This window comes from Trachurus japonicus, chromosome 24 (assembly GCF_045865225.1).
Source record: "Trachurus japonicus isolate A0001 chromosome 24, Traja_1.0".
Classification (NCBI taxonomy): Eukaryota; Metazoa; Chordata; class Actinopteri; order Carangiformes; family Carangidae; genus Trachurus; species Trachurus japonicus.
Genome location: NC_140930.1, coordinates 17,794,377 through 17,819,400, shown reverse-complemented (window position 1 = coordinate 17,819,400; position 25,024 = coordinate 17,794,377). Strand labels below are relative to the sequence as shown.

Sequence of the window (25,024 nt, the reverse complement as noted above, 5' to 3'; positions counted from 1 at the left end):
CCCACTCCTTCACAGGTGTGGCCTGCAGTAATTATCCTATATGCTATAATCCAGGGTGTGTATGGAGCTATGTACTGTAGAGCTCTGTCGATCTCTTACCAGGACCTAAGTAATCTCTTTCTTTACATCCATCAAAAACAATATGAATAGGTCTAAAGATATGGTTGTATAATACTTACAATATAAAATATTTCTGGTCCATTTACTTGTGTTTGAACTAGATTTGTTTTCATTTTTTAAAATGCAATTCAGCTGTTCCTTCCAAGCTCTCAGTAAGAAGGCGATGGTGTGAAACTATTACATCCATTCATCGACCCATTACCCATTATCCTTCTAGGTTCACGAGGGGACAGGAGAAGAAGTCCCAGCTGACTTTGAGCAAGTAAAGGGCAGGGTACACCCTCGATAGATCGGCGGTCTATCACAGATGTTAAACAGTTACTTAGTGTAAAGGCTTCTCCACTTTACCACTTTGCAGACGACATTTTGCCTGAAGACATATGTAACCTTCATGGCACCACGGCTTGTCCCAGCAGGTCGGAGACGATCATTGATCATTATAAAGGCCTAGACTTGTTCTGATCGTTGTAACTGGTTAACGACGTACATGTTAATCATTTTCAGTGATCAAGCTCACAAAACCTTATGTAATGTTACGTACACCACTATCTAACATATCGTTGACAGAAATGCCCAAACATGTCAAACCACCTCATACCATTCATGTCACTTTAAGTGTAGTTTAGTATCTTTATGCCCCAGTGTGTTATATTTCTCCTCAACAGCCACTCTTCTCCATCACAACATAAACGTCTGAAGCACCTGATCAAAGCTCCACCATGAATAACTCACTTACTCAGCTTGAGTAGATGTTACACAAGGTGGATATAAAAATAGTGATGTGTAGAGGGAGTAAAAATGAAGGCTAAATCCAGCCCGTTCCATTAGATAATCCGCTAACAGGGAAGGCATTGTCAGGTATTATAAAGCACTGAAATATATTGCGGGAGTGTAGAATTTAAAAGTAGTATCTTATTTCTTGTACCTCCAAAGTGTTGTGCTTTTTCTCCCAGACAATAAGGTTCTTGTCTCATTGTTTGATTGTCCCACCGAGGCAAGGATATTTTAATCATGTGGTTTCTTCTTTTAGATAATAGACCTGTTCCATATCAAAGCGTCCACGTAGCCATAACATACTCTGTGGCTCTGTGACAGTGTCGTATTTCATTACGTTGTCTCTGCCTGACAAGAGAAACGTCAGCTGTTCCTCCTTTCCCTGTGTATGAACTCGCCCGCTGCAAGCAGGGAAACGCAGACGCCTGTTCTAGTTAAGATCAAATCCAGTCGGGCTTCCCAGCTATGACAGATGATGCCCTGTCTCCTGCCTCACATTTTTTTTTGCTGCAGTGGCTCTCAAGGCCGTAGGTATGAGTGTGTAGGATATCCTGTCCTGACTAATATGCAGACAGGGAATGCAGGTTTATAAATCTTTTCCTACATCCGGTTAACAAACTTGGACGTGAGGAGTGGTGGGATTTAGTCTGTGATGGATGAATAGTTGGTGTGTCAGTGTGAACGCAGCTGCAGACGGACATGACATGACGAAATTTAAAAAGCCACCATAGACACGCTGTAAATCTGCATTTCACATGTCTGAACCACAGACTTGTATGTGTTGGATTTAGGAAAGTTGGAGGGGCTGAATTTTCTTTTGGTCTTGGGTTTCCCCCCTGTTTCCTTCCATTATGCTAAGCTAAGCTAACCAGCTGCTACGCTAATGCACAGACATAAAGTGGTATAATTAGTCTCATCAAGCCTTGGAAGGATATAGAGTAGATATGTAAGTAAGACAGTGTGTTAGACACGTGACGTCACAGGCCATTACATTGTCAGACTCTGTCTTTGTCTCAGTGTTGATGCACATATGGCTGACTTTGGCTGCACACAGCGTCCACTAGCCAGCAGCAACACAGCGAGCGATGAAAGGAAGATAGTGGAAATGGAAACAGCACGTGCACGCTCCTGTTCCTACTGTGGCCCAGTTAATGGCCTCACAGCCCCAAAGTCGCCTCATAATAAACCTGACTCCGCTGCCTCTGTTCAGCTTCAAGAAGAAGAACATGTCGGGACGTTCCAGTGTAAAAGGTGGAGGGAGGGCGGGTTTTTAGCCGAGCCAAAAATCTTTATGTGCGGAGAGAAAGGCATCGATATTGCTGACTCGGCAGCAGGCTCTGGCCCCGGCCCAGACAGATACAAACTCAGCATCTGAGCTCAGGGAGGAAGGGGGTGTGTGTGTGTGTGTGTGTGTGTGTGTGTGTGTGTGCGCGGAGAAAAGAGGCAAAGGAAGTGCTCGGTTGTCCAAGGCAAACAGGAAAGCTTCACTTCCACAGGTGCAGCTTTTGTATGCGAGTCTGGGGGGAGTGATACGGAGGAAAGTGGGTTCATTATCGGGTCGCCCCAAGCTCGCGAAAGATGAGCATGCTCTTTTTCGCCAATCATTTCTTGGCAATACGGTCCTTGAGAAGTTGGACTGGGCCGAGAGAGTCAGTCAAAGAAAAAAGCTTTAGCTGTTTGGTTTGGCCGGGCACCTGAGCTGATGAAATCATGCTGTAGAGAATCAATCTTCTTCCTGCTTCTTGTCAGCTCTCTGCTCGGCTACATCATCTGCCAAGAAGCAGATTTACTGATCTGGTTGTTAGCAGAGATTTTGCAGTAAGGCTTCAAATTTCATCAAAAAACACAACAAAACAAAAAAAAAAAACAGTTTGACTTCTGAGAGGACAGAGTTTCTCTTTCAAGCATACTGTCCTATAACCCCTAAATAACAGAGATTGATTCCTGTTTCCTGATGCGCCTTTGATCTTTACTTTCGCAAATGTGGAAAAATTCCCTGGAATACACTCCCCTTCTTTTCCCTCTCATCATGACCTGAAATGAACTGTCAGCGTTTGAAGACCGCTGACTTCCGAATTCGAAAAGATAAACTCTTTAAAGATGTAAAAGGAAGTCATCCCCACCTCTAATGGACTGAACTCTTTCCAGCACCAGTCTGGTCAAGCTGGCACTGGGCGCAAGTGGAACAGCGGGATCAGGCCTTCCTGTCTCCGCACGATCCCTGCAGACCAGCCAAGGTCCGCAGTTTCTGCAAGAGCGGCCAAGTCTCTGCCAAGGCCGCTTTATTAACTGACGCCCAATTAGTTTCTTATGGTCACAGCTCGCCTGTGCTTAATGGAGCAAGAGTCAAAATGAAAGCCAGTGGGCCTTTTATGTACAAGCCAAGTTCAGGGTCAAGTCATTTTCTCCTCAGTGTTCCACATGAGTTTGAAAATTAAATCATCTAAGAAATGTCTTGCAGTAACTTTTTTTTCCCTTCATGTGTAATAAAAACATTCCTGTCAGGAGATTAATCTCAGCATAAGTCAGTCCACATCCTTAATCTGCCGTTTTAGCATTCATTTGCTAATCTCAAGACTTTACCAAAGCGGCTGTGCTCTCCTTTCGGCACTTCTCACCATCGCTCAGAACTCAGAGAAGCGCTGGAGGATAAAATGGGAAGGATATCTGTGTCATCCTACTTTGAGCTCCTGCTCCATTTTTCAGCTTTTGGCTATTTATGCCTCAGACCTTCTGTTCCATGTGTGTTTGTGGGTGTTTGTGTGTGTTTCATGTCCTTCAAGGCCAACGATCTGAAAAACAATGGTATGAAACGCTGCATCTGGTTTGTTTCAAACATGTAACATAAACCAAATAACAACTTATCCCTTCATTTGACTTTTTGAATTATTCCCTTCACGTCCTGTTGTGCAGCTCATGCACTGTTAAAGCAGAAGTAAGTGATATATTTGTGTTAATATAAGTCTTAAATAGTTATATCTTCTGACAGCAATCACTTACATAGAGTGTTTGGTCTGAAACACGGGTCTGTCAGTCACTCTGCTCTGCTCTGAGCCGAAGAGAAAACATTTATCGTATCCTACAGTTTTTATCCAATGAGGAGAGAGAACGGCATGCAGGGCTGTGTGTGCAGCCAAGGGACGCCGTGAATGTGGTGACGTAGCGACGAGGACTGTTATGGTGCGTTCAAGGAAACTCGTATTTTTCCGACCCTGAAGTGGTACCAGTTCGATCTGGTACGAGTTCACCGGTCGGAAGTTACGAGTGGCCGTTATAGTGACTTTCACCGGTAAAACAGGTCGGAAAAACACGAGTGGGTTGCCTGGAACGCTACAAAGTCGTAAGTTGTGACTTGAAGCTGTAATTTACGATTTCAAAAGCCTGCCTGGAACGCAGCATTAGCGAAAACGACCGGACCACTTACTTCTGCTTTAATATTCATAAAACGACAACTTTGTCACGTTAATGTGTCTCATGTACTGTCTGTTCACTTATCACTGTGTGACATGACTGTTATTCTCTGTCTTTCAGGAACAAGAAGAAAACAAAAGTGCAACTAGTTGGCCAGAATACTACATTGACCAGCTCAATTCAATGGCAGCTGTAAGTAATAATAACATGAACTTAATTCTTCTTTCGTATAAGAATGGTCAGAAAATAGCCACAATAATACAACTTGAACAGACATCTTAGGATTTCTCTCCCGTGCTAATAGGAACAAAACAACAACAGTGTCATTAAACTGTGTAATACTATAATTGCACACATGCTGCTGTTCATCACATTCTGTATCTTCACTTTAAGCCATAAAAGTGGGAAATTGCAATTTTGGACATGTACAAACACGCAAACCATAACAATTATGTTATTGTCATAATAAAATCAAATCCAGCCTTGTTTTGACTTTGTTGTGACTTAGAGCTAAAACTTCTTCTTTATGTTGTTTCATCTTTGGTCGAACAGAGAAAGACGCTCCTCGCTCTGGAGAAGGAAGATGAGGAGGAGAGGAACAAAACCATAGAGAGCCTAAAGACGGCTCTGAGGACGCAACCGATGAGGTGGACAGAATTTTTTACAATCTCTCCCGCTTTCCGCTGTCTCTGTTCTTTACATTTAATGTCAACTCTCATCGCTTTCATTTCACCTCCAACCTTGTCAGTCACTCTTTTCACTTCCTCACAGCCGTATGTAAATGAGTCCTTTAAGAACTGGGCAGCCATAAAGGTCACTGCAGCATTGGTTAAAGATTTCTCATTGATGTCAGCATACATTAAACAGGGGCTATGGAAATGTTTAATTTCCATTTTAGGAACCTGGGCTTTTCACTACACTATAAAAGCAAATGTCCAGAGTTACTTATTACATTTGCTGCAGACAATTCAATAACTGTCTGGTTAAGTTAAGGAAAAGAGAGGACAGGTAGACATACATACACATACAATCATTTTTCTGTTTGACATTTGAAACTTCTGCATTACCTCAGGATATTTGCAGCACTTTTGCTCCTTTCAAAACAAGTCCACCTTAGAAATCCTAAATGAAAGCTGTCAGAACACCAGGTTGACGTCTTTGTGCCGGCTCTCCTCTCCTCTCAGGTTCGTGACTCGGTTCATCGACCTGGACGGCCTGACGTGTATCCTGAACTTCCTGAAGAGCATGGACTACGAGACCACAGAGTCACAAATCCACACTTCTCTAATCGGCTGCATCAAAGCTCTGATGAACAACTCGCAGGGCCGCGCACACGTCCTCTCACACACCGAGAGCATCAACATCATCGCCCAGAGTCTGGCCACGGAGAACATCAAGACCAAGGTGGCGGTGCTGGAGATCATGGGCGCTGTGTGTCTGGTGCCCGGTGGCCACAAAAAAATCCTGGAGTCCATGCTGCACTACCAGCGCTTTGCCTGCGAGAGGACGCGCTTCCAGGTGGGGTGAAGAAAAAGCCAAGTGCACTGTGCATGGTTTTAAATCTTTTGCAGATTGAGTCATTCAAAAGCAGCATTTAACAAGTGAACTGACTGGTCTGCTCCCTCAGACGCTAATAAACGATCTGGACCGGAGTACGGGCCGATACAGAGACGAGGTCAACCTGAAAACAGCCATCATGTCGTTTATTAATGCTGTGCTGAGTCAAGGAGCTGGAGAGGTGAATTATACACTGCACTGTGCTCATTTGTCATGCTCCCTGTCGCTCTACAAGGTCGTCGTGTCCCGTTTTTAAACACATTTTTCTTAAATACAGACAAGTTTGGAATTCCGTATCCACCTCAGATATGAGTTTCTGATGCTGGGCATCCAACCTGTGATCGATAAGCTACGTTCTCATGAAAACTCCACGTTAGACAGGTGAGTTATCCAAAATCATTTTCTTCCACATTTTAAAGGGATAGTTCAACATTTTGGCAAATTGGCCCATTTCCATAATCGTTACAGTCATAGCAGTAGGTTCGTTACCTTTATTTGTCGGTGTAAGCTATTTTTAGAACGGCGGAGCGAAGCAGCAGGCTGCTCAGAGCTACGCTATGGAGGCTAAAGGAATTTCTTGGTTTCCCTCATCAAACTCATCAAATACAAAATCCCAAAACTCCAGAACGCTTTCGTGGACAAGTTGTGACCTGCACATTCACCACGCTATGAGATAATAATGGAACGTTACGAAACAGAGCCGTTTTCGAGGTAAATACAGGGTAAATACAGAGTCTGCTTGCTGAAAAACTGTCCCTGAACGCAACGCGCATCAGCGGTTTTGCATGAATTTACCTCTTAAACGGCTCCGTCTCGTAACGTTCCATTATTATCTCATAGCGTGGTGAATGTGCAGCTCACAACTTGTCCACGACAGCCTTTTGGAGTTGTTGGGTTTGTTTATTTGATGAGTTTGATGAGTGAAACCAAGAAATTCCCTTAGCCTCCGTAGCGTAGCTCTGAGCAGCCTGCTGCTTCGCTCCGCCGTTCTAAAAATAGCTTACATCGACAATTAAAGGTAACGAACCTACTGCTATGACTATAGCGATTATGGCAATGGGCCAATTTGCCAAAATGTTGAACTATCCCTTTAAATCTTTCAAATAAGATTAGATTATAATTTATTTGCCATTTGCACAGGTGCATCACTAGGAATGTACATTGGAACCTCTTGTGCATCTCCCTGAGTCAAGAGTACTTGAGTGCATCACATACTGTATGCACATTTTCTAATCCCGTCTTTCCCTCTGACACTCAGGCATTTAGACTACTTTGAGATGCTGCGGAATGAGGATGAGCTGGCTTTGTCAAAACGATTTGAGTCGGTAAGTTAAAAAAAAGAACGCATTTCCTCTTTACTCGTGCATTATGTGTTTGTTTTAAATTTAAATTATATTTTGATGAATTTATTCAATGATTGCTTCTTCTGTCTACTCCTTCTCCTCTAGGCACATATAGATACCAAAAGTGCCACCCAAGTTTTTGATCTCATCCGCAAGAAGATGAACCACACGGATGCATACCCGCACTTTATGTCTGTCCTTCATCACTGTCTCCTCATGCCACGTGAGTGATTATCTATATTAATATAAGTCAATGAACGGCATATTACACACAGTGCATTCAGAAAGTGTTTTTGGAGAATGGAAAATGTCTGTCTGCTGTGTTAGTTAATGCACTGTTAGCAACTGCATCACGTGCAAAAGCTTGGGCATCTTTTTGCTCGTAAAATACCGAGAACTTCATTAACTCATTAGGCCTTAATTGACGTCTTAGGACTTCTAAAGCAGGTTGTCGTAATCGTCATTAGGAATTCTCAGCTGATGATGAATTCGCTGACTCTTCAAACGTTGTGGTGAGAAAATGAATTCTAATTGATGCCCACAAAGTAGAGCAGGGCTATAAAAAAACATTCAAAGTGCTTCCAGCTTGAAACTGAAATGCTATGATCTGAAAGACCGAGAGAAGTTTCAGATAAAGCTTCTCGTCTGCTTCTTGTCTGGCAGAGCAAAAGCAAAACCTCCCATGCGACCGCAAAGGAGTTGCAGGAACACGGTCTCATCACATGAAAAGCTTACCTATGACCTCATCACAAAAAGCCAGCAAATGAAGTCCGCAAAGCAACATCTGGATAGTTCGAGTTGTTAAAAAAAAAAAAGCTAGAAGGAGCTGTTTTTAAGACCGTGAAATAAAAAGTAACAATGCATCAACGGTAACATGTTTTGATCCTTGTTTGCTCCAGTAGTTGTATTTACTCCTTTCACTGTGGAATTTTCCCACGCATGTCCAGAGTTTTGCAACGCTGCCGTCTCACGTCCACAGAATACACAGAACATATGTACCTTCTGGTTTCTAGCCAGAAAAGATAAGTGTATTGACTCTGTTCAGATTAGACTGTCAAGAAGAAGGATAAGATCATTCCCAGCCAATCTGAAGACTGCACATATTCAGAAATCACAGGCTTTTGACAGATAATAATTTATTTTTTTGGTCTAGTTTCTGCAACAGTTGCATTAAGTCAGATTGCAGTTGGCCACCTCTCCCACATCATTTGACTGGAAGTGAAAAAGCAGTTCTTCTTGACGCTCAGCTTCCCCTCTGAGAGGCTCTTAGACCCTCTACAGTCATGCTGAGGCATAAAGAGCGTAATTAACACTTCAGCTGCAAATACAAGTGTTACTATTATACATGCGAGTTAATCAACTGCAATCTTTTGATGGCACTCGAATGAAAAGAGGAATCTGAATGATATTACTGAATATGATGTTGTGCATTGAGCATTTTGCGATTTTCCCAGTGAGGACTAATAAATGGTCGTGCGCCCCAACTAGATTCTGTCTAAACAGTTTTCAGTCTAAACAACAGAGCAGCAGTTAACATGTCGTCTCATGACAGATGTGGTCTCACCAATCTAATACATGTGTCACCTTGCTGTAACATGCAGTCACACCGTCTCCCTTTGGCTCATCGCTGTTATTTGGGAACATGACACACCATTCCTTTGAGTTCGATCATAATCAAAGAGGAGGTGTGAAACCAGCTTCAATCAGTTTCCGGGATATTAACAAGATGTCTGGGAGAAACTGAGGCCAAGAGACTAATGGGAAACGTGCACCTCTTTCTGTGTTTTGTGTCTTTTTCTCCAGACAAGAGAAGTGGCAACACGGTGCAGTACTGGCTGCTGTTGGATCGTATCGTGCAGCAGATGGTCTTGCAGAATGACAAAGGTCACGACCCCGACGTCACACCACTGGAGAATTTCAACGTGAAGAACGTCGTCCGGATGTGAGTCTTCCAGTTTCCGCACCAAAACAGACCGACACATGAATAAGTGCTTGGAACAGATGACTTAGCTGAAGAATGTAGAACTGTAATGTGTTTGTCAAAGATCTGAAAGACATGTGCTGAGCAGCGTCGGTTCAAAAATAGCCTCCCTTTAAGTTCTGAAAAACAATCGCAGGGATTGTTCTGGTAGACACTGCAGCTAATTAAGTGGGCCATCCTCTCTGCAGGCTGGTCAATGAGAACGAGGTCAAACAATGGAAGGAGCAGGCGGAGAAAATGAGAAAAGGTGAGTCATTTTCTATAGCAATAAATTAATAAATAAATCAAAGGTTGTACGGGGTGACTGAGTGACGTCTCCCTCGCAGAACACCACGAGTTGCAGCAGAGGTTTGAGAAGAAGGAGCGTGAATGTGATGCAAAGACCCAGGAGAAAGAGGACATGATGCAGACGCTCAACAAGATGAAAGAGAAGCTGGAGAAGGAGAGCACCGAGCACAAGAATGTCAAGCAGCAAGTGGCCGAACTCACTACAAGACTGCATGAACTCAGCACTGTACGTTTATCTGTCCCTTTACATATTCACTGGCTCGTTTTATGATGACCCTGAAAATAAAACCCGACACATAAAATATATTTGAAGAAAGACGTGTACGTTTAAGGAAAAAAAAACATTATCCAACTTGAGAAAGTAACACAAACATGTTGCTACAGAAAGTCCTTAAATCGCTGCATTGTCCTGGTTGAAACGTTAGAAACCACCGATGCCACTGATGTCATACTCTCTCCCTGCAGAGGCAGGCAGCTGTTCCTGGAGGCCCCCCCCTCCCCCGCGGCCCCCCCGGCGGCCCCCTGCCTCCTCCGCCCGTGCCAGGTTTTGCAGGCATGTGCCCACCTCCCCCGCCTCCTCCTCCCGGCGGGATGATGCCTCCTCCGCCTCCACCGCCGCCTCCCCCGGGCGGCCCTCCGCCTCCTCCCGGACGCCCACCCATCGGAGGCATCCCTCCGCCGCCGGGAGCGCCGCTGGGGCCATCCCTGAAGCAGAAAAACATTCCCCAGCCATCCAATGCACTCAAGTCCTTCAACTGGTCCAAGTTAGCTGAGGTGAGAGCAGCGGAGACACGAACAGAACCTGGATGCGTCGAGTTAGATTATGAGGTATAAACATGTTGTTTTTCTCTGCTCAGAATAAGCTGGACGGCACCGTGTGGATGGATGTGGACGATGGCAAGGTTTTCAAAATCCTGGATCTGGAGGACCTTGAAAAAACCTTCTCAGCCTATCAGAGACAGCAGGTACTGAAGACGAGGCCATTCATCATCAACTCACCAACTGGTTCCCATCCAGTGTCAGAGCCGGCTGTGTGTAGAGAGGAGGGGAGGGAGGCGAGGGGCGGCTTAGAGCTCAGCTGGCTTGGCTTTTCTTTTGAAATTCAACTTGGCTTGTTTTCTGATTCTCAAAAAGATTTCATATGTTTTGCAACTTTTTGGTTTCTTAAGCAGAGTTATAGGGGAAAGAAGGGGAAGAGGTCAGGTAGTCTGCAAAAAAATAAAACAAAAGTCATCCTGGATTTAAAAAAAAAAAAAAAAAGCAGAAGGAAGATTTTTGTTAAATGCAAACCTTTCATGCTTGAATCATCTTAAATATCTTCTCACATTTGACCGGAATGCTACATTTTGCCTTTTTTGTTTTGTTTTGTTTTGTTTTGTTTGTGGTTTTGATCATTTTTGCCATATGTGATTTTAAAATGCATGAATGAGCTGCTCAGGATCAGCTATTTCTTTATTTCTTTCTTGTGGCTTTAGTGTGCAAGCCATGTAGTCAGTAGATCATTATAATCAATAGTATCTGTCCTAGTTGCACAATGAGATGTCAACAGGCCTTTTCCTGTACATCAGTCTTAAATAGCAGCGCTCACACATACTGACCTTAAGCATGAATACACATAATAAGAGGCTTAAAAAATTATTCATTTGGTCTTTTTCTAATCACATCCACAAATACAAAACAAACATCCATTTAGATCCTCAGCATGGGCCTGATTAGTTTCACAAAAAGCTGCCAAAAGGAACAAGACACTCTCTAGATTTATTTATTATTTGTGCACAGCATGTGAACTATAAGCACGTATTGATCACCTAAACAGCCACTCATGTCTCTCCACTGCTCACTTCATTACTGATGGATCCATTGTCGTCTTAAGTGCCTGATTCATTTGCTGTTTGTGTTTATGGGCTGCAAATCACGTAACTGCTTTTACTTATTCTAATGAGTGCTTACATCTTCCCTGCTTCCTGCCTGCATTTTAGGACTTCTTTATGATCAATAACAGCAAACAGGTGAGTGCACGTACAGTACCATACGTATAAAGTGTGGAAAATCGATCAGACTTTGTTTATTGTGTGTTATAACATGATAATCATGGGGCTGCACGATATGCAAAATCATATTGCATGATATTGCAGTTATATCGGAAGATAATGCAATTGTGATGTGGTTTTAGTTTTCAAATGTGCTTTTTATTTTCACGCAAAAAACATGAAATTGATGATGTGATTTTTTTTTCGTTGGGTCTCCTACAAAACAAACACATCTCTTTACATCTGGAGAATATGATTCGTTGGCTGCAGCGTCTCTGTAGCAACACAACACGTAAAACATCACACAACACTCAAAAACATTGTAGCTTCTGCGATTTGGATATTGCTTTTTTGCCATATTGCAATATTGATTAGATTGCAATTAATTGTGCAGCCCCATGTTATACATTATAATTGTATTTTCAGCTGTGTGTGTCATCGTTGTCCAACTGTATATGTACCCTTTATACGGCAGCATAGACCTTCTTGTCCAAGTCAACATCCTTTGTCCATGTGTGTCACGTTATTTCTCGTTTGATGTCTTCAGCTCGTGTTTGGGGTTTTATGGCATGTGTCAGTCAGTCTTCTTTTTTTTTTGCTTTCACAGCTTTGTTGTGTGTGTGTGTTAAAAATGGCCATTTTCCCTCAAACCTTTATCATTGTGCTCACAGAAAGAGGCAGAGGACGACACACTGAGCTCTAAAAAAGTCAAGGAGCTGTCAGTCATTGATGGCCGTCGAGCTCAAAACTGCAACATCCTCCTCTCAAGGTAGGTTTAAAGCATGATTATAACCCCTTGAAATACAAATTGCTGACACAGCCCAGTTGAGGGTTTTTAATGGACTTGTCTGCTGTGTGCTGCAGGCTGAAGCTTTCTAATGAGGAGATGAAGCGAGCTATTCTAACTATGGATGAACAAGAGGACCTTCCCAAAGACATGCTGGAGCAGGTACTTCATCCACTTTCTTGCACTCGATTGCTGTCAAGTGTACAGTGTGTTTATAAGCAACAAGCTACAGCTGGTACAGAGAGGTAGTAAACCAACACAAACTATTTAGTATTTATTAGTAAGTCACTTTCTATTCTCTGTTGAAGAAGCTCTGCACCGTCACTCCTAGTCCTTACACCAAAAAAAAGCTAAATAAATTAGGGAGCAGTGCATTGTACCATTGCTACTGCTTGACTAAGTGATGGTGACCTGACTTGCTGCATGCAAGTGCATTCGATTCGTCGGATCTCTTTACTTTCTTCACATTTTTATGTTACAGCCTCATGTCCATCATTCTATACTTAATACCCATAGTGACAAATCAAAACTAGAATGATAGAAATATTTGGAAGTTTATTAAAAAGCTGAAACAAACTGAAATGTCACACTTTGCATGCACAATCCACAATGACACAATATATTTGCAGCCCAATTTCAGTGTGATATCAACCAAAATGATATAAATGTATTTTCTCCAGGAGAAAATGTTCGTCTTGCAGTGAAGGGACAGTGAGATGCAGTAGCATGTTAGCAAACTTGATTTAACACACTGAGACAGCCTGGCTAATCCTTCCACTGCCATTTAACTCAACAAGCAAAAAATGAATGTGTATTAAATAGTAAAGAAAAAAGTAAAGAGTTTGCTTTTGTTCCTCAGCTGCTGAAGTTTGTCCCAGAGAAGAGCGATGTGGATCTTCTGGAAGAGCACAAACACGAGCTCGACAGAATGGCGAAGCCTGACCGCTTCCTCTACGAGATGAGCAGGTAAATTGTAGCTTTTTAATTCAGTATTAAACATGTTGTTATCTCAGACCTGACACCTTCAGGTCAGCGCAGCACTCTGCAGATCAGCTGACAAACAATGGCCATTGTTTCCTCTCCGTCATACTAGATAAACGAAGTGACACATGGGTTTCTACTTAGCCGGGAACAATGGCTGTCTGTCTGGATCACTTTGTTGGTGAATAAATAGAATCCGTAATGTAATAACAGTATTTGAATTATGGTTTTGTAAACAAAGTCCTGTAACACCAAAGGAACAAATGAAACATGTCACGATCGGCCCTTAAGTGCAGAAATACATTAGCAAAGATCCAAGCGGTTCCCACATTAGACTGACAGTAAAAACATATTTAACTGTGTTTTAATTCAATTTAATTCACAATTTAGTGTAGTTTGACAGTTGTTACATTTGCATTTGATCAGGACACATAATGGACTGGTGGACAGATGTCACAGTGTTAGTCATTAGCTGTGGAGTTGCTGGTTTATAATCCGCAATCATAAACTGCAAAAGAAATATGTTTTACTACCATAACTAAAACTTTTTACATGTAAGCAAACAGGCGGTTTGTTTGATTTTGCTTGAGCACAGTGTGTATGTTTGTGGCCTTTTTGTCTAAATTTGTGGATTTCCCTGTTCAAGATTTATGATTTTTGTCTATTTTCGTTCTCTTCTTCTGACACGCATTTTCCATCTCCTGTCCAGAATAAACCACTACCAGCAGAGGCTGCAGTCTCTATACTTCAAAAAGAAGTTTGCAGAGAGGATAGCTGAGCTCAAACCCAAAGTTGAAGGTGGGAAGACTCCTGTACACCAAAGACACGATTTCTTTCATATACATGTAAAAGAGTAGGACTGAAAAGCATTATCGTCTATTTATATCTAACTTGGTAGCTCTTGCGTTTTACTTAAGGAAAGTATTGTCTCCCAAAGCTTTTCAAACTTCTTATGTTTTGTAGTTTTAACTTTTGATATTTGCCAAGGAATTAACAAGCAAGCTACCAAAGACAGATGTTCCTCTTAAGTCTATAAATACATTTGGATCCACTACAAACATTGATTTTCTTTATGTTCTAGCTTTGACCAAAGCGTCGAAGGAGATCTTACACAGTAGAAACCTGAAGCAGCTGTTGGAGGTGGTGCTGGCCTTTGGAAACTACATGAACAAGGGTCAGAGAGGAAACGCTTACGGCTTCAAGGTGTCCTCACTCAACAAGATCGCAGACACCAAATCCAGTATCGACAAGTAAGAGCACTTTTTCAGTCATAACATTATAAGTTTTGCAGCCAGTAGGATAGTGAATGTATGGGATATAAAAGTCACACCTGGAGCTGGGAATGTGTTATTTATGAAACTCCATATGGTCATTCATATCTGAACCTACATAATAAAAGCAATATATTGCACATTTGACACATTCACTCCAGCTCAATGTGACTCTCTGTATTTCTCTTGTGTTGTTACAGAAACATCACTCTCCTGCACTACCTGATCACAATTCTGGAGAAGAAATACCCCAAAGTCCTGTTGTTCCAGGAGGATCTGCAGAGCGTCTCAGAGGCAGCCAAAGTCAAGTAGGTGAAGCCCCAGAGCAGTGATTCCCAATCTGCAGAGCCCTCAAAGGGTTTATAAGATAAAACATATGGGTTGCACGATGATTTGCATGATTGGAAATTAGATCAGATTCTGCCACACAAAGTACATATATTGACTTTTATTTAACCTCTGCTCTTTATTATTGAATATATGTTTTGGATAGTCATATTTTCCACAGTAAAAGAGACAGAATATCCACAAGTAACACAAAAACGCAGCTGAGATACTGAGCTGAGTACAAGCGTATTAAAAAGTTTACAGGAAGTCGTAGTCGTCTTTCTGGCAGATAAATCTCAGGTTATATAACATTTCAGGTCGAGGAGATTCCTTTTACAATAATGGAGGAAAAACCAAGTCCAAGACACAGACAGTGTTGCCAGACTTAATAGAAGCGACCTGTTTGATATGTCGAATACTTGAGCCAACTCAAATATGATTTTACACCAACCCTTAACAGAAAGAAGAGCCGTTAATCCACAATACTCACAGCAAACATAAGAAAGTCATAAAACATTTTTTTCATTAACAGTGGCTATATTTCTACATGGGAGGCCCCACAATTAAAAGACCTTACATCCTTTTCTAAATCTTTCTGCAGTAGTTTTGTCAGTTTCACAGCGTTTCAGACCGATGTAATGTCCTGTGCAGTTTACAACATGACCCACTTATTTCTGTTTCACATCCAAGTTAGAGGACAGGGACAGATTATTGGACTGGCTGCAGTTGAGGAACGCATATTCTACACATTGTTTCATTGTTATCCCTCATGTCTCTTTAAGTAATGCAGAATTATTTTATGTCGTTCTGCTTTCAAAATCTCATCAACCCAAACCGTAAGACATATGCACCCTGTGACAAGTCCAAAGTGACCCGATTAGAAGTGGTGTCGTTTTAAAGAGATTGGGAACCTCTGCCCTGGAGAACCTGCTCCTCAACTCTAAGCTGCTTCTGTTTCCCTTCACTCCATCTGCAACAACCGTCTCTTCTTTGTCTGCAGTATGACAGAGCTGGAAAAAGATATCTGCAACCTGCGCAGCGGCTTGAAGAGCGTCGAGAGCGTGAGTCCCAAAAGATCTCTCTCTCAGATACAAACAGTACATTTTTATCGTATTGGTCACGTAGTTGTGCGTTTGTGTGTTCGGTGCAGATCTAGTGTCGCTCTCCTTCAGCTTCCTCTCTTGGCTCTTTCTCCTCTTAGGAGCTGGAGTACCAGAAAAAACGACCACAGGAGCTGGGAGACAAGTTTGTGTCTGTGGTGAGTCAGTTCATCACCGTGGCCAGCTTCAGCTTCTCCGATGTGGAGGACTCTCTCACCGAGGCCAAAGAACTGGTAAGTCATCGTGTCTGCGTGGTGTGTTTCTGACACACTTCGGTGGAAGAAGAAAAAAAAACAAAGTTGTGTTTGAGCAGACCGGATAGAGCCGCTATCACTTGTAGACACAGACGCTGAAAGCTTGCATCCCATTTCCTCTCCACACAGCTGTTTCTACGCGCTGTATTGACCTCATCAGTCACCTTTCGAGGAAAGCTAACAGCAGGAGTGAAGTGTTTCAGCTTCCTGCCGCAGCGCCACCGACACTTTATTGGTCGGTCGGCTCGTTGTCTTATGTGCAGGTCAAGAGCGAGACCAGGAACAAAGGCGGAGGGTTGGATATCGTTTTTTAGACGACTGTGCTCTGCATTACACGGACATTGTGCGTCTCGCACCTGCCAACCGCTTTAACATGTCATTTTTGTGAATGCATTAAAGCGCGGGTGGTCCTTGTGAAAATTAAAAGGCTAAATGAGCTCTGGTACGCCGACACAACGAGTTTTCAGCTTTCCCCGGCGTAGCTCATGTGCTGCAGAATAGCAATCACAGCACCAAAGCAGCAGCAGAAGAAACAAACCTTCGATTTTTGCAGATGGCCTTTTCGAGGGACTCTGGCTCTTTACAAGCAGAAACCTGAGCATATTCACCTTTTAATGGAGCGCCTGACACCCTGAAGTCAGATTTATGCGTCTGTCCACATTTATTGGTGGACGGCAGGAAGAGTATTTTCATCCGTGAGCATGTTTTTCGCCCCACAGTGCGAGACTGAGCTGCATTGACCTGAGCACTCAGCTCGGTCACATGGCAACCATTAGTCTCTGTGAATCATTTACGGTGTCCCACAGTTAAATATTTGAGAGTGTTTACAGTTGTCCTCTGTGCTCATGATTGGGAACAAGAGAGCCCCCGCTGACCCTCTAAACACCTCCGTCCATCTGGTGGGTGTATGTGCATATAATACAATATTTGCAGAAGACGAAGATGTTAAGGAAAAAAAAAAGACATTTCATGCGTTGTAGTCATGCCTCATAGAAATGACATCCCATTGATTCCTGTTGAGAAGGTAAAAACCTGATGTATTTTCTGACCTGATGAGTAACTTACCTGTATCGCTGGAGTTTGCGTGACATGGGCAGAGTCGCCGTTAGCGTGCAGATCTCTAAGGGTATATGTTCGCAGCATGATCTCACATCTGGATGTTCTCTGTCTTTTACTTACTGTGAGAAATACCTAACAAACACATTGCCTTAATTTGGGCCCTGGCTCCAGTCTCGGGCCTCAGCTGTAATCAGTAGCTGGTCAGACTTGGGTTAACATGGGCTTCAAAGCCCGACTACTGGTACCCTGCTCTGATTTCAAAGAGCTCAGACCTAATGAGTCGCCTGTAAAACAGTCAAAGATGGAGTAAAACATGGTTTCACTGTGTCCTGCTGTAAATCTAATCTCACATGCCCCCCTCCCCGTGTGCCCACTTCTCTTTGGTCCCACAGTTCCTGAGGGCAGTAAAGCACTTCGGTGAAGATGCCAGCAAGATGCAGCCAGATGAGTTCTTTGGCATCTTTGACCAGTTCCTGCAGTCGTTCACCGAGGCTCAGCAGGAGAACGAGAACATGCGAAGACGAAAAGAGGAGGAGGAGCGCAGGGCCAAGATGGAAGCCCAGGTACATCACCGTTTGCCGCTTCTATGTTATGAACCACTACTCTGTTTACACAGAACTTGTTGACACAGTCGATAAACCCTCTGACATTTAGAGCAGTCTTAAAGAGCACTGACCAAAGTATTATAGTAAATAACCATGTAACTTTTAAAGGAAGAGAAAAGTCTTTTATATACACGTGGCTTAACTCACACATTCGGGGTCTTGCCACTGCTGCACCATTTCCTCTGGTATGACCAGTAGCTTATTGTTGCTGAGTGACGTCTATGATATTAATTTGGCATTATGTCAAATACACAGTCAGAGTCAGATGAGAAGAAACCAAATATGAAGCTGAAGCTGGCAGCTGGTTAGCTTAGCTTAGCTTAGCTGGTAACACAAGTACACACTATTAAGCATTAGTTAAATAATTCATAAATACTGAATTCTTAATTTATAACGCATGAATACTCATTAGTATGTAGTTTATAAATACAGTTAGTGCTTATCGATGATGAGTAAAACATTTTAACTGTGTTTATAAACTACATACTAATGAGTATTCATGTGTTATAAATAATGAATTCGGTATTTATTAATGCTTAACTAATGCATAATAGTGTGTAGTTATTATAAAGTGTTACTGCTTAGCTTAGCTTAGCTTAGCTTAGCTTAGCTTAGCTTAGCTTAGGGAGCACAAACAGGGAAGCTGCTAGCGTTGCCTCCTTACATCGCAAACAAACTTCATACAGCAGCACCTTAAGATCACTAATTAGCACACTGTATCTCATTTTTTAAATCTGCACTAAGAGGAAAACAATACCTTGTGTTTCTGGGGTTATGTGCTGGACTCATTCTCAGCTGGTTGCCTAGCAACCTGACAGTACTGATAAGGAGGAAGCCTCTGCCACTGGCCAAGAAAATAGCTTTTGGGTCTATTTTTTTTTTCACCTTTAGACAGAGCCAGGGAAACTGTGTCCCCTCACCTTCAGCGTCTGTCCAGCTGAGCTCAGTGTCGTCAGATGGCCTGGACGTTCTCCACAAGAACAGAGAAATTAGTTTTCCCCCCCTGAGCTGCAAGAAAAGAATGACGTCACTCTTTTCCTGCAGCTCTGGTCTGGGACTTACTGCAGCTTGTTCTTGACGCATCATCTGGGCAGAACTTTTTCTTCTTGAATGGTGTCTGACAACTATTGTGTGATTAGTCAGAAATGTGAAGTTCTGCACTTGTGTTTCTTGTTTGTTTGTTTGTTTGTTGTTATTAATATGATAACATGTGTTTGTGTGTCACCAGCTGAAAGAACAGAGAGAGAAGGAGAGAAAGGCCCGGAAAGCAAAGGCAAACGGGGAGGATGACGGCGGCGAGTTTGACGACCTGGTGTCAGCGCTACGATCAGGCGAAGTCTTCGACAAGGACTTGTCCAAAATGAAACGCAACCGCAAACGCATCAACAACCAGAGCACGGACTCAGGCAGAGAGCGACCGGTCACAAAGCTCAACTTCTAAAGCAGCAGAGGTCGGGATCGCCCCACCCGGCCGGCAGCCGTTCCCCCCTGCACATCATTAGTTTCCCTCTCGGTCAAACTGACATTAACATTCCTCAGCAGCCTCCTCCGCTCCCGCCCAGCGCTGCCTGAACGCACCACGGTTGCATCATCGCAGCAAAGCCACACACAGCACATGTTTGGACCTTTCATCCTCTCAGATTTCGATGTTAAACGGAGCAGAAGCCAAAAACTATTATTAATGACCAAAATCTGATAAATCCCGCCGGAGGATCAGTTTTTTGGGGCAAATGAAACGTTTTTAAGAAGTTTGTGTCACGCAGGACCAGGATGTTCTGTCTCGTTCCAGGTGTGAGAGATGGTCACGGTTTTGATAGGGTGCGTTCTGCGCTGCTTTTTGTACGTCAGAATCTATGCACAGAGTGAAAACGTGCAGCTTTTAGACTCGTTCAGGGCTTGACGCTCGATCCAAACAGGAAGATGATTCCATTAAAAACACAAGGGGCCATTTTGTACGGACTGATTTCATAGATTGCGAGGGTTTTGTCCAAGAGACAAAAAGAGAAGGACTGAATCTGAACTTCCTCTTGACGCTGCCACTCTCTTGCAGTCAGAACCATTAGAGGACTGGGACGCTGCTTCTTTAAACAGATGTGGTTTTAACTGCAAGTAGCACAGTTGAGAGGCAGAGTGTTTTTGTTTGTTTTTTTTCTATTCATCATTATTGACACGCAGCATTTATATCTGATCACTGTATGTTTTTTGAACGTTTTCCTGTTAAGAGCTGGCCTTAACTCTGTTGACTTTAATTGTTGAGTGGATACTCTCAAAGGCCTGGGCCTAATCTGCAATTTCTCAACAAGTGTGGACACTCATCATGTCATAGATTACATATATCTATATATAAGGTTGCGTGCTTGTTACACTTGCACATATGAATTCATAATTACTATGCTAAAATACCATTAAAACCATCCCCGATCGATGCAATACACTTGTTTTTCCTCTCTGAGGGGAAAGCCCTCCTTTAAAGTTTTATTTGAACAGATGAAAGATGTTTTCTGCACGCTGGCTGGATTTACACTGCATTTACAAAGAAAAATAACTGAGGATCAACATCCTGATTCTACAGTCTGTGATCCACATGTGGGGTCTTCTACAAGAACGAAAACCTTCTGCGGCATGTAACTTCTGATTTCAATTTGTCCCCTCAGCAGCTGCGTGAATCCATCCAGTGTCATACACACACACTGCCCCCACTGGACTTTTATAATTTAAATATTGCCTTCCATTGTACAATGACCTGATGAAAATAAATGGGAGAAACCAGTCGTGGGCTTTGGTCTTTGGTTCAGAAGAATCTTTCTTTGTTTTTTTTTCTGTGTATCCAACTTCACGGACCCTGACAGCAGCCAGGCTCAGAGCGCCATCTACAGGTCAGTACCGGCTCTTCACAGCCCACTGTGGCTCCACCTCTTACAGATAAAACAAATCCAAACTGTGATACAACCTGTTCAAAATTTCAGACACACAACACATGTGTACAAATTAGTTTATATCATTTTTTAATCAAATGTCAATGCATTATAAAAAAATATATATATATTTTAGACTGCCTGGATTTGTTGTGTTATTACTAAAAAGTGAGCTTTTTTCACATAGAAATGTCAGGATGTCAGCTACAGTAGTATCATGTACTACTGACTTCGCCAATATACAGTATTATTTCAGGACAATGTAATTTTTCTATTTCTTAAAGCAGTTTAGTGCTCTCAGAGAATACATGATCCTTAATTTACTACTACTGTATAAAAATAATGAATTGTTAAGTTAGTAAAACAAACTAGTATCTCTTTAAGAGTTTATTATAGGTTAAATTCCCTCCTTAGAGTTTTGAGATGATTCATTTTGTAAATGTAATATTTTTAATGCTGCAATTCAATATTTTTAACCGCCTTTGCTTATTTCCATTTTAAGTTGGAAGTTCACTTCAGCAGAAAACCGTGTGTCAGTTCGTCATTCGGCTCCTGCACAAAGCGTGACACTCCGGTGTAGAAAGCTCTGCCAGCGACTTCCACCACGACGGCCTTGAAGTCTCCGCACTTGGTCTCCTGATGAGAAACATGAGAGAGAGTCACAAACACTTCCTAACATGAAACAGAGGTAACACGACATACACAGGAACGTTTTTGAGCTCTGTTTTTTGTAATGGGGAAAGTAGCATTTTGGGAAACACTTTAATTCACTTGTGCCTGGTCCTGGGGGTTTGTGGGTCACTGTTGAACTAATTAAGTTAAGAGTCAGCAGTTTGTATAAACAGTGCATGTTTTAAAGATGGACAAAAGCAATATTTTATGTACAACCAGAGGGATCAGAGGTGAATTTGTTTGATTCAGAGATGGAGGCCCCAAATTCTAATTAAACTCTTAACATACTGTAATATATCAAACAAATAATCACAGACACACTCATTTAATGTCAGTCCACTCATCAGGTACCTGCACAGCTTTCCCTGTGAACTGGGATCCAGTGGCTCCGCTCTGGAACGTCCTGGTCTGGTTGAGCTGTATGAGACCTTTGTGATACTGAAGAGCCACTCGAGCTGTGACGCCCGAGCCCGTGGGGCTCCGGTCCACCTGAGAACATGTTTAAAACCAGGTTAACCGTAACACTAAAATAACCCAGCCATGATCAAATGATGAGGTGTCTGTAAAATACCTGAGCCTCTGCAAACACACAGACGTTGGCGGTGGGATCGGAGGAATAATCGTCTTTGCCATCAGTGAGGATGGTGCCGTAGAGGAAGGCCAGGTCGTCACTAGTCGGGTGGTGCAGCTTCACCTTGGAGTGAATAAGGGAAAATACTGTGAAAAAAAAACACATGCAAATATATATTCCTGACACTTCTCGTCTGAGCTTTTACAACTGGGCTTAACCCTCTAGGTGTTCTGAACAGGAGCTTAAAATAGCTACATTTAAGTTGTAAATCTGGTCTGGCGGCATTGTGCCCAAGCCAAATTTCCTTCAAGTACAAGAAGAGTTCTGGTGTCTTGGTCATGTGCTGTCACCATGTTCCCACACATTTACATGCATGAGGCCTCTAAAAAAAACCCTTATATTCATGATGATGGTTAACAAGGTCAACAAAATGAATGCAAATTTGGGAACGAATGTAAAAGTAGCCTAAAATAAAAAGTGCAAAGTGTCATCTAATGACAGCTGGATTTCCTCCTTCAACGCCCTTAACCGTGAATTGTGTCAGGTATGGGTGTCCAAATAGACTAGAGAGGAGAGTAGAGTTAAACTTTATTCATCCCCGCAGGGAAATTCAAATGTCAGGGAGCCCATCACAAAAAAAAAACATACCAACAGCCACACCTCCAATTCATCCAAATGAGCACAAACTAACATAGAGCATAGACAGTACAAGAACATACCATAAAATAAGTTAAAATAAATTAAAGTGCATGTGTAGAGTTTAAAATGAATTTAAAATTAATCTTAAAATGTAAATAATTCATAAATTAGACACTTTATTCCACATTTGTGACTTAGACAAACTCTGAATTAGATGTTTTTCTGTAACATCTTGCACCTGAGGTTTCCTTGCTGTCATTCCACATCTGTCTGACTTGTAGAAGACCAAAGGTTCACACCATCACGATCATCGATCATCACAGTCTGTACAACATGAACATCTCACCTGAGCTTTGACAGCTTTCGTCACAGCTGAGGCTGCGTCCACCAGATCTCGAGTCCTGGACTCGGACACATCCAGACCAAACTTCTGGGCGTCTACGAAGGCGTAGAAGGCTCCTCCGTAGCTGATGTCCACCGTCACATCACCGAGCCCCTCCACGGTCACCTTCACATCTGGGGAGAGGTGGTGATGGAAGTTGGTCCGGGGGGGGGGGGGGGGGATCTAAAAACAGTTTGGTGTCTTGTGCATCCAGTTTCTATCTTACCTGTAGCAAATGCAAACGCGGGGACGCTGTGGAACCTCACTCCTCCTGTTTTGCCCCCAGAGAACTCAACAAAGGCCTTGACCAGCCCACAGGGGCAGTGGATGTTCACCTGTGTCTCCGGGGACTTGGTCTCCTTCACCAGTTTGTAGTCGACAGCGAAGCGTCCCAGGGCGATGACGGCGTGTCCACACATGGTGCTGTAGCCCTCGTTGTGCATGAACAGCACCCCCAGGTCGGCCTCGGGCATCTCGCTGTCCACGATCAGGGCGCCGTACATGTCGTAGTGTCCCCGGGGCTCGAACATCAGCACCCTCCTGAGGTGGTCCAGATGTTCCCGGACGTACCGCCGCTTGGCCAGCACGCTGTCACCTTTGACCTCTGGGTAGCCGCTGAGGATGACGCGTAAAGGCTCTCCACCTGTGTGCATGTCGACCACCGAGAGCTCGTCTCCCTCATGAGGTGGAAGCTGCATTTCCATCTCAGCGCTGATTAAAAAGACTGAAAACAACAAAATGCAGTTTTTTAAACAACTGGTTATTATTATTATTTATTTATAACCTTTATAAGACCATTGAGGAAGGTCCTCATTTACAATGTGTCAATTGAGAACATTGAAAATTATTTACCAAGTTAATATATATGGAGGTTAATCTGCCCATGACCTGAGGGTGTCTTAAAAACATAAATAAATAAGCTATATATATACATAACACAACCTGCTGCATATTTTACAAAGTGCAAACATATTTTAAAGTCAGAGACTCTGTTAGAAATGATGAAGTTTCTGGCCTTTCACAGAAGCTCCAGTGAGCACAGATATCATTGGCAGGATGAATAACTTAACTACAATAAATCAACTACAAACGCTTCTCAAAAACAGGCTTCACTGGCACTGCAGTTTGGATTGGACATGATCAAGTTTGACACACTGTTGCGTTCACTGCACCTTGTAGAAAAGTGGAAATCCCAGCTACTGTGTCTACCACAGCTGCAAATTCCTGCAAAAGCAATTCACCACTTCACTAACTCAGCTCTGCGGCTCATTTGTATTCAAAAGACCTGGATCAAAGTGGATACGACCGTCACAAAACTAATTATCATGTCATTAAGATTTTCCTTTCAGACGCTTATAGTGTAAGTGAATGGGGGAAACGGCAACAACTCAAGGGAAAAATGTGACATGACCTCACTCTCCGATAAAATGAAATGCTGCATAAAAGCAGCGACTTTTAAACTGGGACAACCCCACAAAGAGTCATATTTACCTGCTCCACAGATTCTCTGAACTTCGGATTCAAACTTCTGCAGCCTCCACTCTTTTTTCTTGTGCTTGCGTGTTGTATATTTACACTTAACACTAAAAATGAGACCTTAGCGCCACCCTGTGTCCTGGAGGGCTGCATTACATGAAGTAGGCTACTCATATGTTGCCTGTTCTGTCTGTATATCTATGGTCCTGTCTGTCTACTCTCTGCTGCAACAATGAATAAAAATAATTAATTGCGACCAGGTCAGGTGAAAGGTCAGGTGTGTTGCCAGGCTCAACTACGGTGGCCCTGAGTGCTCAAATTCTGAAACATTGCAGATTCAGAAAAAAACTATTTGACAAAACTGACTCTGCAATTTTAAAAAAAAGGATAAATAACAACAAGTGTTTCTGGAGACACAAATAGAGACGGACCAGGCTGTTTGTTTGGTTTATCATAATATCCACATTGTATGATTTAGATT

At 42.7% G+C, this 25,024-nt stretch overlaps 2 protein-coding genes across 6 annotated transcripts in view; one reads left to right on the top strand and one right to left on the bottom strand.

Annotated features, from left to right (window-relative positions):
- daam1b (dishevelled associated activator of morphogenesis 1b) overlaps window positions 1-20,657 on the top strand; it is a 49,661-nt gene extending 29,004 nt beyond the window's left edge. For 2 of the 4 annotated variants that reach the window (XM_085771307.1, XM_085771308.1), the window contains exons 4-26: window positions 4,426-4,497; window positions 4,858-4,952; window positions 5,490-5,823; window positions 5,933-6,043; window positions 6,140-6,243; window positions 7,121-7,187; window positions 7,311-7,428; window positions 9,009-9,147; window positions 9,375-9,433; window positions 9,513-9,700; window positions 9,940-10,248; window positions 10,332-10,439; window positions 11,454-11,483; window positions 12,176-12,273; window positions 12,369-12,453; window positions 13,151-13,257; window positions 13,982-14,070; window positions 14,354-14,522; window positions 14,744-14,851; window positions 15,871-15,931; window positions 16,072-16,203; window positions 17,676-17,846; window positions 19,117-20,657. In XM_085771307.1, the coding sequence (XP_085627433.1) occupies window positions 4,426-4,497; window positions 4,858-4,952; window positions 5,490-5,823; window positions 5,933-6,043; window positions 6,140-6,243; window positions 7,121-7,187; window positions 7,311-7,428; window positions 9,009-9,147; window positions 9,375-9,433; window positions 9,513-9,700; window positions 9,940-10,248; window positions 10,332-10,439; window positions 11,454-11,483; window positions 12,176-12,273; window positions 12,369-12,453; window positions 13,151-13,257; window positions 13,982-14,070; window positions 14,354-14,522; window positions 14,744-14,851; window positions 15,871-15,931; window positions 16,072-16,203; window positions 17,676-17,846; window positions 19,117-19,329 (2,967 nt within the window). In that variant the 3' untranslated portion in view covers window positions 19,330-20,657. The remainder of the gene's footprint in view (window positions 1-4,425; window positions 4,498-4,857; window positions 4,953-5,489; window positions 5,824-5,932; window positions 6,044-6,139; window positions 6,244-7,120; window positions 7,188-7,310; window positions 7,429-9,008; window positions 9,148-9,374; window positions 9,434-9,512; window positions 9,701-9,939; window positions 10,249-10,331; window positions 10,440-11,453; window positions 11,484-12,175; window positions 12,274-12,368; window positions 12,454-13,150; window positions 13,258-13,981; window positions 14,071-14,353; window positions 14,523-14,743; window positions 14,852-15,870; window positions 15,932-16,071; window positions 16,204-17,675; window positions 17,847-19,116) is intronic. The other 2 variants (XM_085771309.1, XM_085771310.1) reach the window with 1 other exon arrangement.
- A 392-nt stretch (window positions 20,658-21,049) lies between these two features.
- Window positions 21,050-24,662, bottom strand: l3hypdh (trans-L-3-hydroxyproline dehydratase). Of its 2 annotated transcripts, none has more exons than XM_085771312.1 (6): window positions 24,559-24,662; window positions 23,294-23,791; window positions 23,032-23,201; window positions 22,047-22,169; window positions 21,827-21,964; window positions 21,050-21,439 (listed from the first exon to the last, which is right to left on the bottom strand). In XM_085771312.1, exons 2-6 carry the CDS (start codon window positions 23,769-23,771, stop codon window positions 21,314-21,316), a joined length of 1,035 nt encoding a protein of 344 aa, XP_085627438.1. In that variant the 5' UTR covers window positions 23,772-23,791; window positions 24,559-24,662; the 3' UTR covers window positions 21,050-21,313. The 2 variants fall into 2 exon arrangements, with proteins under 2 accessions (XP_085627438.1, XP_085627439.1); XM_085771313.1 differs by having other exon boundaries at window positions 21,174-21,439; window positions 23,294-23,778; window positions 24,559-24,622.
- Window positions 24,663-25,024: the final 362 nt, after the last annotated feature.